General features: G+C 36.3%; 1 protein-coding gene across 1 annotated transcript; it reads left to right on the plus strand.

The window, feature by feature from the left end:
• The first annotated feature begins 5402 nt into the window (after window positions 1-5402).
• On the plus strand, window positions 5403-6860 carry LOC110866599. The gene is made up of 2 exons (XM_022115741.2): window positions 5403-6154; window positions 6267-6860. Exons 1-2 carry the CDS (start codon window positions 5471-5473, stop codon window positions 6858-6860), a joined length of 1278 nt encoding a protein of 425 aa, XP_021971433.1. The 5' UTR covers window positions 5403-5470.
• The last annotated feature ends 6411 nt before the right edge of the window (window positions 6861-13271 follow it).

Consider the following 13271-nt stretch of genomic DNA (forward strand, 5'->3'; position numbering starts at 1 on the left):
TGTTTCTCCAATGATCGCCGTACAATTTTGTGCTCAAATGATCGTCGGCAATGTTTAGATCTGCAGTGCTTTCTTCTTCTTCTCCGGTGGGTTTTGGGGTTTTGAATGTTGAGAGAGAAACAGTTGAGGTAGAAAGAAAAATGGGGGTTTGAAATTTGGGGTTGGGTTTTGACTAAAAAGGTGATGGATTGATGCCTGAAAATCAGCCATGAAAGATGGGAGAAAGCAAAGGAATTAGAGTTTTTGAAGAAGAAAGGAATGGGGGATAAAGAACAAAGAAAGAGATGCAAGTTTTGTATATATTGTTTGGTTTAAAAAAGTGATGAGATCATGGGTAATAAATGACTTGATAGGATGGGGAAGAGGGTGAAATGATGGCTTGAACAAATGACTAATTTGCCCTTTTAACATGTGTTTAAAGATATGATGTGGATCAATCTTGACCACACAATTCAGGTTTGCCAAGTTTTCTAGATTAAATGGGTTTTTCATAGATACTTACATTATATATATATATATATATATATATAGGGAGCCGCTAGAATGAGAACCACCTCGAGTTGTAAGAACCGCGAGAACTACACCCCACGGAGCGCCGTTCGCCGCGATTTTTTTTTACAAGTAGATGTGTGCATTATAAACACGGCCGTAAAAAATCACGGCAAACGGCGCTCCGTGGGGTGTACTTTTTTACACCTCAAGTTTGGTGAAAAAAAAAAGAAAAAAGAAAAAAAATTAAAAAACACCAAACTTGAGGTGTAAAAAAGTACACCCCACGGAGCGCCGTTCGCCGTGATTTTTTACGGCCGTGTTTATAATGCACACATCTACTTGTAAAAAAAAATCGCGGCGAACGGCGCTCCGTGGGGTGTAGTTCTCGCGGTTCTTACAACTCGGGGTGGTTCTCATTCTAGCAGCCCCCTATATATATATATATATATATATATATATATATATATGTGAAAATTTTTATTTTAATTTTTATATATACAGTGGGGTTGCTGGTCCAGTGACAAAAGCAAAATATCTAACCTAATGGCAAAGGCAATTAAACAAAACTTTTAAAAACACCTAAGGTTTAAAGATTACGAATTCAAGTCTTACAAGTGACATAATTAATGAAATTCACTGTTCTGAAGATAACTAAAACAAACAAACAGACAAAACAGGATATGAAAATTCACAACGAGAAACACAAATTACAGGTTTGGTCCTTTTGAACAGCTAAATGAACCGGACCGAGCCATCTTGACCAGTTGACCTATAATTCTGGTTATTGGCCCAAGACATGTATTTTAGTGACCACGTAACATACAAATATATAATAAGCAACCCATACAAACTCACAATCCTTCTAGATCGGTCCAAATGGATTCAGGCCTAAAAAGTTTACATGCCCAAACCCAATTCTCAATGCAATTTTGACAAGCTCTACTTTAAACTTTAATGGACTACTCTAAAAACCACGTGCCAGAGTACACAGTCTATAAGACTTAGAGTATTAGTATACCGACCTGAAATAATAAAGGCCCAAATGTTATTGGGCTTTTCGAACCACAAAAGCACGTACCCTTTGCTTAATTAGACGAAGAGAAAACTAGGTTATAGTGTACCACCAGCCCACCACCGCTGACTAGGCTGAGCTACTTCGGGTGAAACAAAACAAGAGATAAGAGATCATGTACAAGAGAGAATTATTGTATGAAGTGTAGGAGACAAACTCAACCATTGATCTTTCAAGATCAATGACTCAAAATTCGGTGATGGCATTTTCATAAATATAGTGTTTAAACAATTGAACAAACAAATATAGAAAATGTATTCTGGTATTTTCTCACTTGAACTATTTACCCCATTGATTTTCAAACGGCTATAACTTTTTCATACGTTAATATTTTTTTAAATTTTACCGTATTAACGAGCATTTCATTTTCTTTAATTTTAGCAGCTTATTGCTATAGTTTTCTTAAAAGAATTACCCGATTTTGAATACTCATTACGTGATTTTGAATACCCAGCACATGACTATGTGATTTCGAATATCGATTACGTGATTTCATTATACTATGTGAAACCACATTAAGTAATTACGTAATAATAGTTAACTATACATGACTACATGATTTTGAATACTCATTTCGTGATTACGAGATTTCATTATAGTATTTTATGTGAAATACACTGAGTGATTACACTATAAACATAATTGTAATAACATTAGTTATAACAACTCACATTGAATGTGTAATCAAGTAACGGATTTACATTGAAAATGTAATCACATAATGGGTATTCAAAAATCACGTAGTCATGTGCTAGGTATTCAAAATCAAGTAATCACGTAATGGACTAATGTGTATTCAAAATCATGTAATTGTTTTTAAGAAAACATAGAAATAAGCTGCTCGAATTAAAGAGCATGAAATGCTCGTTAATACGGTGTACATTTTTTTAAATATTAATATATGAAAAAGTTATAACCGTTTGAAAATCAATGGGGAAAGTTGTTTCAAGTGAGAAATGACTAAATTACCCTTCAAGCCAATGCCACTTGTCCTCCCCTCAATGTCTTGTAAGCTTCGTATGAAAGTTTTGTCTTGTATAGGATCCTTGATATGAACTACTATAATATATAATGGTCGCTAGTATTACGAAGGTAAACTTCTAGAACCTACATGTTATAAGTCATAAACTATATTTAAATGTACAAAACTTCTCTTATAAAAAGTTAATACAGCTTTAGTAATCATAATGATTTTATTGATTTGTTTAATCAACACCGATTAACACGGATGAAACTACTATTTTCAGTGTAAAGTAAAATTGAAAAAAACAAGTTCTCGTTACCAGCAGAATCATAGTGGATACTACTTAAGAGGGTCGTTTTCAAGCACTTCTAACTAGTTAAATGACGGTTCCCGATAAGAACACACTAAAACGTAACATCATTGGTCTCGAAGGATGTCTCTGTGTGACCACTCTCCGTCTTGAGAATAATTACCATAGTGAACGGAATAATCACCTAAAATAGATAGTATTGAGTACTGATGTCACCGGTATATATACATGGTTGTTACATTTCGTTGCCAAAGGGTAGAGGACCCACATGAGTGTTACCGTATTGCTGGTGACAACTGAAGATCAAATTGGTGACCATCCAACATGCACTCCACACAGCCTGCTATGTAGGTCAAGCATCATGGATGTACCCAACACATTCCTGATCCGTCGGGTGAGGGTGGCGTTGTTTAAATTGGCCCGGCATAGACGATTTGGTTTCATATCTCTATAGCGGCATTGTAAAGGAATCGTTGGTCAATCATCTCTGGATCTCCTTCGGCTCGTCAAGAACTTTCGTCTACCACATCAATTTCATTTCTCTCTCGGGCGGCCAACCAGTTATTCACATAGATCCATTCCCACTTCCTATGATCCTAGCGTATTAGCCCAAGGTAAAACTATAAATAAAAAATAAGAACATTTGCAATAAAATATATAAAATTCAAGTGATAGCATCAAAAAGTAAGAAAACTATTGTGATCAAAATACAAAACAAAAAACTTTCTTGTAGCCAATGAGTTCTATTTTTATAGGGCCGAACTATCTACACACCAAGTGTGTAGATAGTCACCCTTAAAAGGTGTTTTTTGTCCTTATATGCACACCTTGCATTGTCGAACTGTGGTCAAAACGCGGCGTTTTGGTCCGGTTAACTAGACAAAGACTAACGGGTCTGTTGAGCGGACCAAAACGCCGAGCTTTGGCCGCGTTTTGGTCTTGTCAACCAGACCGGGTGTCGTGTCTGAAGGGTTTGTTGACCGGACCAAAACGCCGAGCTTTGGCCGCGTTTTGGTCCTATCAACCAGACCGGGTGTCAAGCTTTTGTCTGGTTGATAGGACCAAAACGCGGCCAAAGCTCGGCGTTTTGGTCCGGTCAACAAACCCTTCAGACACCATGAGTCTTTATCTGGTTAACCGGACCAAAACGCCGCGTTTTGGCCACAGTTCGACACTGCAGGGTGTGCATATAAGGACAAAAAACACATTTTTGTGTGTAAATAGGCAAAATGGTGTGTAGATAGGTACACCCTTTTTTTATAGGGTGAAGTTCGGTTACAAAGTCCATTTTTCCTACAAAGTGTACAAAGTCATAAAACACCACAATTTCAGCCATAAAACACACTCAAAACCCACAAATAACAGAGTGAATATCACTAAAACACAATATTCAACCCTAACAGTCCGTAAAAACTTCAAACACACCATCATAGAACTATGAATATAAAACACAACATGATAATCAACATAAAACACACTAATGTTAGTCATTCGAAAATCAAAGTCTTATCATCTAAAACACAATACGAAACCCACAAATATGGCGCTTTAGCAATCTTAACTTTGTTATTTGTGGGTTTTGAATATGCTTTATGGCTGAAATTGTGGTGTTTATGACTTTGTACACTTTATAGAAAAAATAGACTTTGTAGCCAACTCGCACCCTATATAATAATATGTTTTTTAAATAAAAATTAAAAAACAAACATTTTTTTGAAAAAAAAAAAAACTTCTGAAATATCTTTTACACTTTTGAATTTGTTTTGTAACAAGAATACTTTTTTTTTAAATAATAACTTATATAGGGGGTAACTATGATAAGTATTAATGTGATTTTATAAAAATGGGTATAAACATTAAACAGTAATAATAAGAGGCTTTACATGTATCCTACCCCTAAATATATTTGTTCTCTCCGTTTCTTTAAATTTACAAGTTAATTCCATCATTAGAATTCAGCTACCTTTATTTATTACGTGCTTGTCAAATTATGCACGAGAAATCCCATGATTGAAATTTGGAACCCCACATATTGTATTTATGAGTTGTTATGGTTGTGGTTATAGTGTTACACAGCTTCTATAAAGCCCCGATGTGCCAATGTGGCTACTTCGCCCCTTCGTCTTTACCGCGTGGTGTTGCTATCTTTTAGCATGAATTTAAACGGCTATGTGGTGGGCTCAAGTTCAACGGCAGACGCATACATTCGGTATTGGATCAAGTGATCAAGATTTTTTTGTGTTATCTAAGATCCGTTAATATTGTATGTCAATATTAGATAATCTTTGTGTATATTTAGGAGATTTTATTGTACCAATTAATACCGGTTTAGGGGATACGGTGTGGGTGCGGCAACCAAGCGGCAAAGACGTTTGCCGCGCGGCAAACACCGCCGCCGACCAACATAGGTCGCGGCAAAAGATTAAAGGCGGTGATGGATTACCGAAGCGAGAAAGATGATGGCTGCCATATTTATTACCCCTATAACGGTAATATTACCGTTTGATGTAAAAAAAAAAAAAAAAATTGTTTTTTAAATTTTTTTTCACCCTATATACATACCACTCACACATTTTAAAAAAATACACCTTTCTCTCTATACTCTCTCAATCTATTCTACACTTTGAAAAATATGGAAGGCTCAAAGAAGGGTGAAGGCAAGAAGAAAATGGTAGGGTCCGGTTCAAAGTCGAAGCCTCAAGATAAACGTGGTTCGGGTGGTAGTAGTGTCCCGTTTAATCCGCAACTTGGGTTTGCGAGTCACACCCAACCTCCATTTTATTTTAACCAACCCATGCATCAACCTTTCGGTTATGATACCCAACCCACCCAAAATTGGATGCAATACGGTCCGAGGATGACTCAAGCCGGTTATTATGATTACTCCCAAGAAGCGCAAAATGCTTTTGACCCGTTTGCTTTTCAAAACCCAATGTCACAATCACCAACCCAAGACGAACAAGATGACGCCGATGAGGAGTTCGTGCCGGAAACACAAGAACATGAGTTAGATGATATTGATGAAGATGTTGCGGATGATGAAGATGTTGCGGATGAACCGGAAAAAAAAAAAGCAAAAGCCAAACGGGAAAATTGGTCGCCTAGACAAGAAGAGGCGTTGGCAAAGGCTTTTGTTCATTGCACTTTGAATAAAAGAAAAGGCAATCAACAAAAGAATGATAGCTTTTGGAAGAAAGTTCTAAACCACTTTAACGAAACGGTCGGCGGAAGTAATCGAACCCACCACCAAGTTCGATCAAAATGGGTGACGATGCAAACAAAAATTAACACATTCAACGGTCTATATCATCAAGCGGTAATTTTTTTATACGGTTTATTTTTTTTATACGGTTTATTTTTTTTATACAGTTTATTTTTTTTATACGGTAATTTTTTTATATGGTTTATTTTTTTTATACGGTTTATAGGATCGTTTACGTCCTAGCGGGAGTGACGACGCATATGTAATGAAACAAGCGTTAAAGGATTACAAAAGCAAAGAAAATATTGAGTTCGCTCATGTTGCGGCTTGGGAGGTTGTTAGAACAAGTCAAAAGTGGTCGCCGGTACCTTTGTTGAATGAAGAAAGCTCCGGTTCGGGTCTAAAAAGAAAGTCTTCGGATTCGGGAAATTATGCCCGAGGATCACCGAATGTCGAAATCTCAAGCGGATTCACTATTCCCGACATAAACGAGGATCCTTCACCACCACCACCAAGACGACAAACGAGAAAGGAGAAAAAGGACAAAGGGCCGTCTTCAAAAAACGAAGATCCAAGAGATATAACAAGCAAATTCGAAGAGTACAAGGCCATGAAAAAAGAGATAATGGAAATTAAACGTGTACGAGAAGAAAAATATTTGACCTTGGCGGATGAGCAACGAGAGGCGTTGCCACAAACAATGTACGAGAAGGACTTTGAGTGGTATAATCGGCCTACCGACGACCTTAACCCGAAGATGTTGGAAGTCGCACTCGCTAGAAAACGTGAGATCGCAAAAAAAATATGGATGGCCTTGTGATTTTTAGTTTTTTTTTTAAGTTAGATTTTATTAAAAATGTAATGTTTTATTTTTATTTAAGATGTAATGGTTTATTTTTAATTAAAATGTAATGCTTTATTTTTATTTTTAAAAAGTTTATATTTTTTCCATTTTATCTTAAATATAAAAAAACATAAAATAAAAAAAAAGTTTGCCACTCAGCAAGTGTTTAAACCACTGCCAACAATTTTTAGCAAAGTTTAAACACTTTTGCCTAATTGACATGGCACACTCTGATTGGTCGGTTTTTTGGTTTGCCACTTTAAAGTGTTTAACCACTCCTTATACCCTATATTTAATGAGAAGTCAAGTTAGAAGTTACATTTTCCTACATGGTTTCAAAGTATTTTATCATATGAAAAGTGACTGATTTACCACACATGTTCAAAGGGTAACCAGAAAGAAAAAAGAAAAATAAAAAATCCACTCGTTACAAATAGGTCATCTATCAGTAGTGAAAGTCAATCCCAACTACCAAAACAAATAAAATAATAATAAAACCAAAAACTATTTAAAACTTTTTTTTTATTTATTTAAAAAATCTGAAAAAGGACTATTTTACTATTTATGATGCATAAAAGAACCATAAATAGTTAGTAAGGCTTACATATAAGTTTTTTTTTTAAAGACATATATAACTAATTAAGTACCATGTGATTGTTTTTCAGTTTTTCTACAATGCATTTACCCACATTTTAAAAATATATCCTAACACTTTATAGCTAACCATTTTTGTTCCTTTTGTAATCTCCAATTTCGTCCATTGGCAATTAGCTGTTCTTGATAATATGTAGCATGTTACATAAATTAATTTGACTTTTAACAACAGTCATCCATTCGACAGTTCCTTCTCTGCCACATGTGTGGTTTTAAATTCAAATAAAAATAAAGTAATTGCCTATTAAGAAACATCATGCACAATGACTACAGACTTCAATTCAATTTAATATAAAAAGTAGTTAAAAACTTTAATTGAACTAAATAATAATAGTAATGATAATAAATGAACGAATTGAAAATAAATAATCTCACCTAACTTAATTTGGCCGATAATAATCATAAGTCAGTTATTGGCCGATAATAATCCGAACTGGTTAATTTTTTTTTTTTTTTTTTTTTTGTAAAATAGTCCGCCGTTAAAATAGCTTAACGTAGTTAAGTTTTTTTCCGAATTACAAACCGATGTTTTAGGGCTTTTGATCAGAACGAGGATACGGGTCGATTGATGTAAAACTTACCTCGAAGTTGTGCTCGAAATGGCTTGATTTTTGTTAATTGGAAGTTTAAACACCTGAATTGAAACACCGTTTTCGTGGGTTGGGGCGGTATTTCGAAGTAAGTTTTACATCAATCGACTCGTATCCTCGTTCTGATCAAAAGCCCTAAAACATCGGTTTGTAATTCGGAAAAAATAACTTAACTCCGTTAAGCAATTTTAACGGCGGACTATTTTACAAAAAGAAAATTGACCAGTTCAGATTATTATCGGTCAATAACTGACTTGGTATTATTATCGGACAAATTGAGTTAGGTGGGATTATTTATTTTCAATTTGCCTAACAAATGAGAACTAAGTTTAGGAAAATCGTATTTGGTGCTGATATTCTTCATTTCATTTTTAACTGTGACCTTTTATTATTACTTTTAAGCTTTAATTATAGAATTATACAATCAAGGTAGTATGTAACCTGCCAATCTAGAATTGCTTATAATACAGTTACAATGATCTTGAACATGACTTGACAGGTAAGAGTTGTGTTTTTTTTTTTTTTTTTTTCTTGTATGGAGAAACCACGTTACTAGGCAATCCCCATGTGATTGATGGTATATAGGCATACTGAATGTGTGATTTGTTAGTATATGGGCGTATAGAGTTTTTTCTGCAATGGTATACCTCGTATAGCATATGCTTTATGGATTGATATAATCTTATAAATTTGTTACGCAAGAGGACACGTGTCAAACTGAGTAATCTATATCTGTATTTATGAGGTTCCTATACAAAGTGTATTTTATCCAAAAAGTTTGAGAAGCAATGTGACTCATTAGATTAGAGTAATGAATGGATGAGATTAAATTAGATTGTCGGTATAAATTCGTTCTGATTTTGGCCGAACAATGTTGAAAATAAACTTGTATTTAAAATATAATTTCTGTTGTATCATAAACTATAGCGAATGCCGATAACAAACTGATGCCGTGACGAACCAAACAGGTTCCCCCTGAACAATATCGATACTAATATTGGTACCATCGAAATCGTTACCGATATTGTTTTCATGATTTCGATCAATATAAAATACGTGTCAATATTCTTTTGGGTATATAACGACTTTGCTTTTAGGTTTTCTCTCTCGATTATTATACCATGTACCGATACCGTAATAAAATGATACCGACCGAATTCATTCGCAACACACGAAAGAATTCCACAATTTTTTTTTTTTTTTTTAATATTACACATTATCATTCCATGTTATACCAAACATAACCTTACTACGTCCAAATCAGAAGCAGAAGCAAATAAAAATCACCATCAACAGGATGATCAATCACCTCAACCAGCCATTCGGGTATATTAGATATTTTTTGAACGGCGAAGCTTTTTGGATCAAGTTTCGGAAGAGACTAAATGCTATCCAATTTGAATGATGGAGCAATGAATGTTTATCTGGATTTGTTATTTTCCTTAATTTAGTTTTTTTTTTTTTTTTTTGAACCGCAACTATTTTATAATAATCATAAAATAGAACAAAGGGGCCAGCAGGAAGCTGGAAGTCCCAAACAAAAACAACATTACACTATAATGTCGCGAACATTAAAGTCTCTCCATCTCTCCCAATCAAGACTCACAAACGGTGATCTATTTTTAATCCATAGAAACGATTCCTCTTTAATCCTATCCACCATACCGTCCACCCGACTCTTTTTCTGGTCGAAGATAAATTCATTCCTTGATTTCCATATGATCCACATCGTCGCGAACGCAATCACTAAAATAGCCTTTTTCCATTTACTAGAGCCTTTTAAATTATGAACCCATTCTAACAACTCCACTACAGAGCCAAAACTTACCCTTGTAGGAAGCTTTGTCCAAGCCCAAATACTCCACCAAGTTGCAGATGAGGTAATGCAAGAGAACATCAAATGCTCTATTGTTTCTATACCATAACCACACAACACACAGTTAACATTATCCACCACAACTCCTCTTTTTTCCAATTTTGTTTTGACTGCTATACCTCCATTTAAAACCCTCCAAACAAAAAAAACATACCTTTCGTGGCACCCACGCCAGCCACTCGAATCGCCCAATTTCCACCTTCTCCCCTATTCTTTCAGCCACCGCTTGTCTTAACAAGGCAACTGAGAATTTTGCATCACTTCCATTCTCAGCTAGGACACCCAATAGTTCTGGTTCAACCACACCAGCTTTAACAATATCATTTTTTACCGTAACAATGTCCTTCCATGTGCCCGAAATCCCTGTTTTTAACGGAATCGCATTTTCATTCGAACCATTTCCATGAATAGCTTTAATCACATTTACCCAAAGGTGTGATTGTTGATGCTTCAACCGCCAACGCCATTTCATAAGAAGGGCCCAATTAAGGCTTCTAATCTCACCTAAACCAAGGCCACCCAAATGTTTTTGTGTCACCACTTTGTTCCAACCTACCCATCTTATCTTATTACGCGATCTCGTCTTCCCCCAAACAAAGTCCCTTCGAATCCCTTCCAACGTCTTAATAATCTTTTTCGGAGCTTTAAACATCGATAAATAATACGACGGCATACTACCAAGAACCGATTTTGCAAGGGTCAATCTTCCACCCATAGAGAGAATCTTTGCCTTCCATCTAGATAATCGTTTTGTAACTTTATCAACAATCGATCTCCAAGCTCTAACTCTTTTCATATTTTCACCAATCGGAAGACCAAGGAATTTAAAAGGAAGCGAACCGGGTAAACAATTAAACTTACTTGCCATTTCTTCCACCACCACATCGTCCACCCCTACACCCATCAAACTACTTTTATGAAGATTAACCTTTAATCCCGAAACAAGAAAAAGAACCCTTAGGATCCTTTTCAAGTTTAACATATTTTTTTCACTCCATAACCCCAAAAACATGACATCATCCGCGTAACAAAAGTGAGTCAAAACCGGGCCACCGTTCGGAAGAGCCACCCCATCAAAGAGCCCATTAGAACACGCTCTCTTCATAAACCCTTCCAAAACCTCTAAGCCCAAAATAAAGAGGAAAGGTGACAAAGGATCACCTTGTCGAAGACCCCGTTTAAGATGAAATTCCTTAGTAGGAGAGCCGTTAACTAAGACAGAAGCCATACTGGATGAAAAACAAGCTCTAATCCATCTCCTCCATCTCTTAGGAAACCCCATAAGTTTCAAATTGTTCAATAAAAAATTCCAATTAACCGAGTCGTACGCTTTCTCAAAATCGACTTTGAACAACATCACCTTCACCCCTTGTTTTTTCGCCCAAGAAATTACTTCACTCACCATTAAAGGACCGTCAAAAATATTTCTGTCTTTCACAAAAGCTGATTGAGAAGGTGATGAGATTGAAGACATCACCCCTTTTAGTCTATTAACAAGCGCTTTCGCTATGACTTTATACACTATCCCAATAAGCGAAATTGGTCTAAAATCTGACAAAGAAATAGGGTCATTAATCTTAGGAATAAGAGTGAAAAAGGAAGAATTGCACCCAAAATTAATACGACCCGATTCATAAAATTGAAACATCAATTCCATGAACTTTGGTTTTAGCACATCCCAGTACCGTTTTACGAACAAGAAAGTGAACCCATCCGGGCCCGGGGCCTTATCTCCACCACACTCCCAAACAACCCTTTTCATTTCGTCAACCGAAAACCGAGCCGTCAACATTCTTGACTGGGACAATGAAATGGATCGAAAATCATTAACCATCAACACCGGCCTTTTTTGCATTGGCTCGCTAAATTTCTTCTTAAAAGCTTTCATTATAGCTACCTTCATGCTCGGAGGATCACGATATACCACCCCATTAATAACAATTTCATTAACCCTCCTCGCCGCTTTCTGAAAATTAATAAATTTATGAAAAAATTTCGAATTCTCGTCACCATTCTTCACCCAATTCAACCTGGACTTTTGCTTAAGATCCTTAGATTCTTGCTTTTCTAGCTTTCTCAGCGCCGAATTCAAGTTCACTCTTAATTTTTTTTCCTCAGCAACAAGTCTTCTACTTTCAGCCAAAGATTCAAGCTCGCTCAATTTTTTTATAATCGCCACCCGTGCTTGTTCGTCGTCACACTTCCACCCATATCGCCACACTTTCAACGCTCCCTTTAGCCTTTTCAACAAGTCGATTAAGGCTTTGTCTCCCTGCTGAACAGACACCTCCTCATTGAAAACCCCTTTAACTACATCATCAAAACCCTCTTTACAAAGCCACGAATTAAAAAACTTAAACGGAATTGGGCCATAATCCACATCATTACACAAAAGAATCAATGGACTATGGTCCGACAATTCCTTATCAAGGACCTTGAACATAGCCTCCGGCCAAGCCTCCATAAAGCTATCACACACCAGAATACGATCAAGTTTACTCAGTTTTATGCCGTCGTCAGAAATACGAGTAAACCTCCTACCGACTTGATTATATTCTAAAAGCCCTGCCCCTTGAATAAAACAATTAAAACGGAAGGCACCAAGGTCATCAAACAAACAATTACATCTCTCTTCTTCATCACGAACTTCATTAAAATCTCCTAGAAGAATACACCACCCCTCAACTCTATTACGCCAGTCCAAAAGCTCACCCCATAAACCATTCCTTTTATTTGAGTCGTTTGGAGCGTGAATATTAAAGACGTTTAAAGGACACGACATACCTTTAAGGAATCCAGAAACTATTAAAAAATGTTTTTTCCGGACAATTACCGAAGTATTAACAAACACATCCTGATTCCACACAGTCAACAACCCCCCTGACTTCCCCACAGCATCTACACAACAAAAATCTGCCCGTTGTTTACCCCAAAAACTTCCAATCACCTGCTCAGAAATCCCAGCCAATTGAGATTCTTGGATAGCGACAAAAGAAATCTTATACTCTCGAACTAACCTGCGAACCCACCGACCTTTCTCCATGTCACCACCACCCCTTAAATTTAGAGACAAGAAATTCATTGAGCACCAATTTTCTCCTTTTCTCCCTTAATCGCATTAGTCACATCCTCCTGAAATTCATTCAAATCGACCCCAATAATTGTTGCCACTTCCATAGTTCCTACCACTTCATGATGAATCTCTTCAGCACATACAGTCTCTACACCTTTCTCTGCTTGAATATCTTCACAACGCACACCCTCTCC

The sequence above is a fragment of the Helianthus annuus genome, chromosome 7 (assembly GCF_002127325.2).
Source record: "Helianthus annuus cultivar XRQ/B chromosome 7, HanXRQr2.0-SUNRISE, whole genome shotgun sequence".
NCBI lineage: Eukaryota > Viridiplantae > Streptophyta > Magnoliopsida > Asterales > Asteraceae > Helianthus > Helianthus annuus.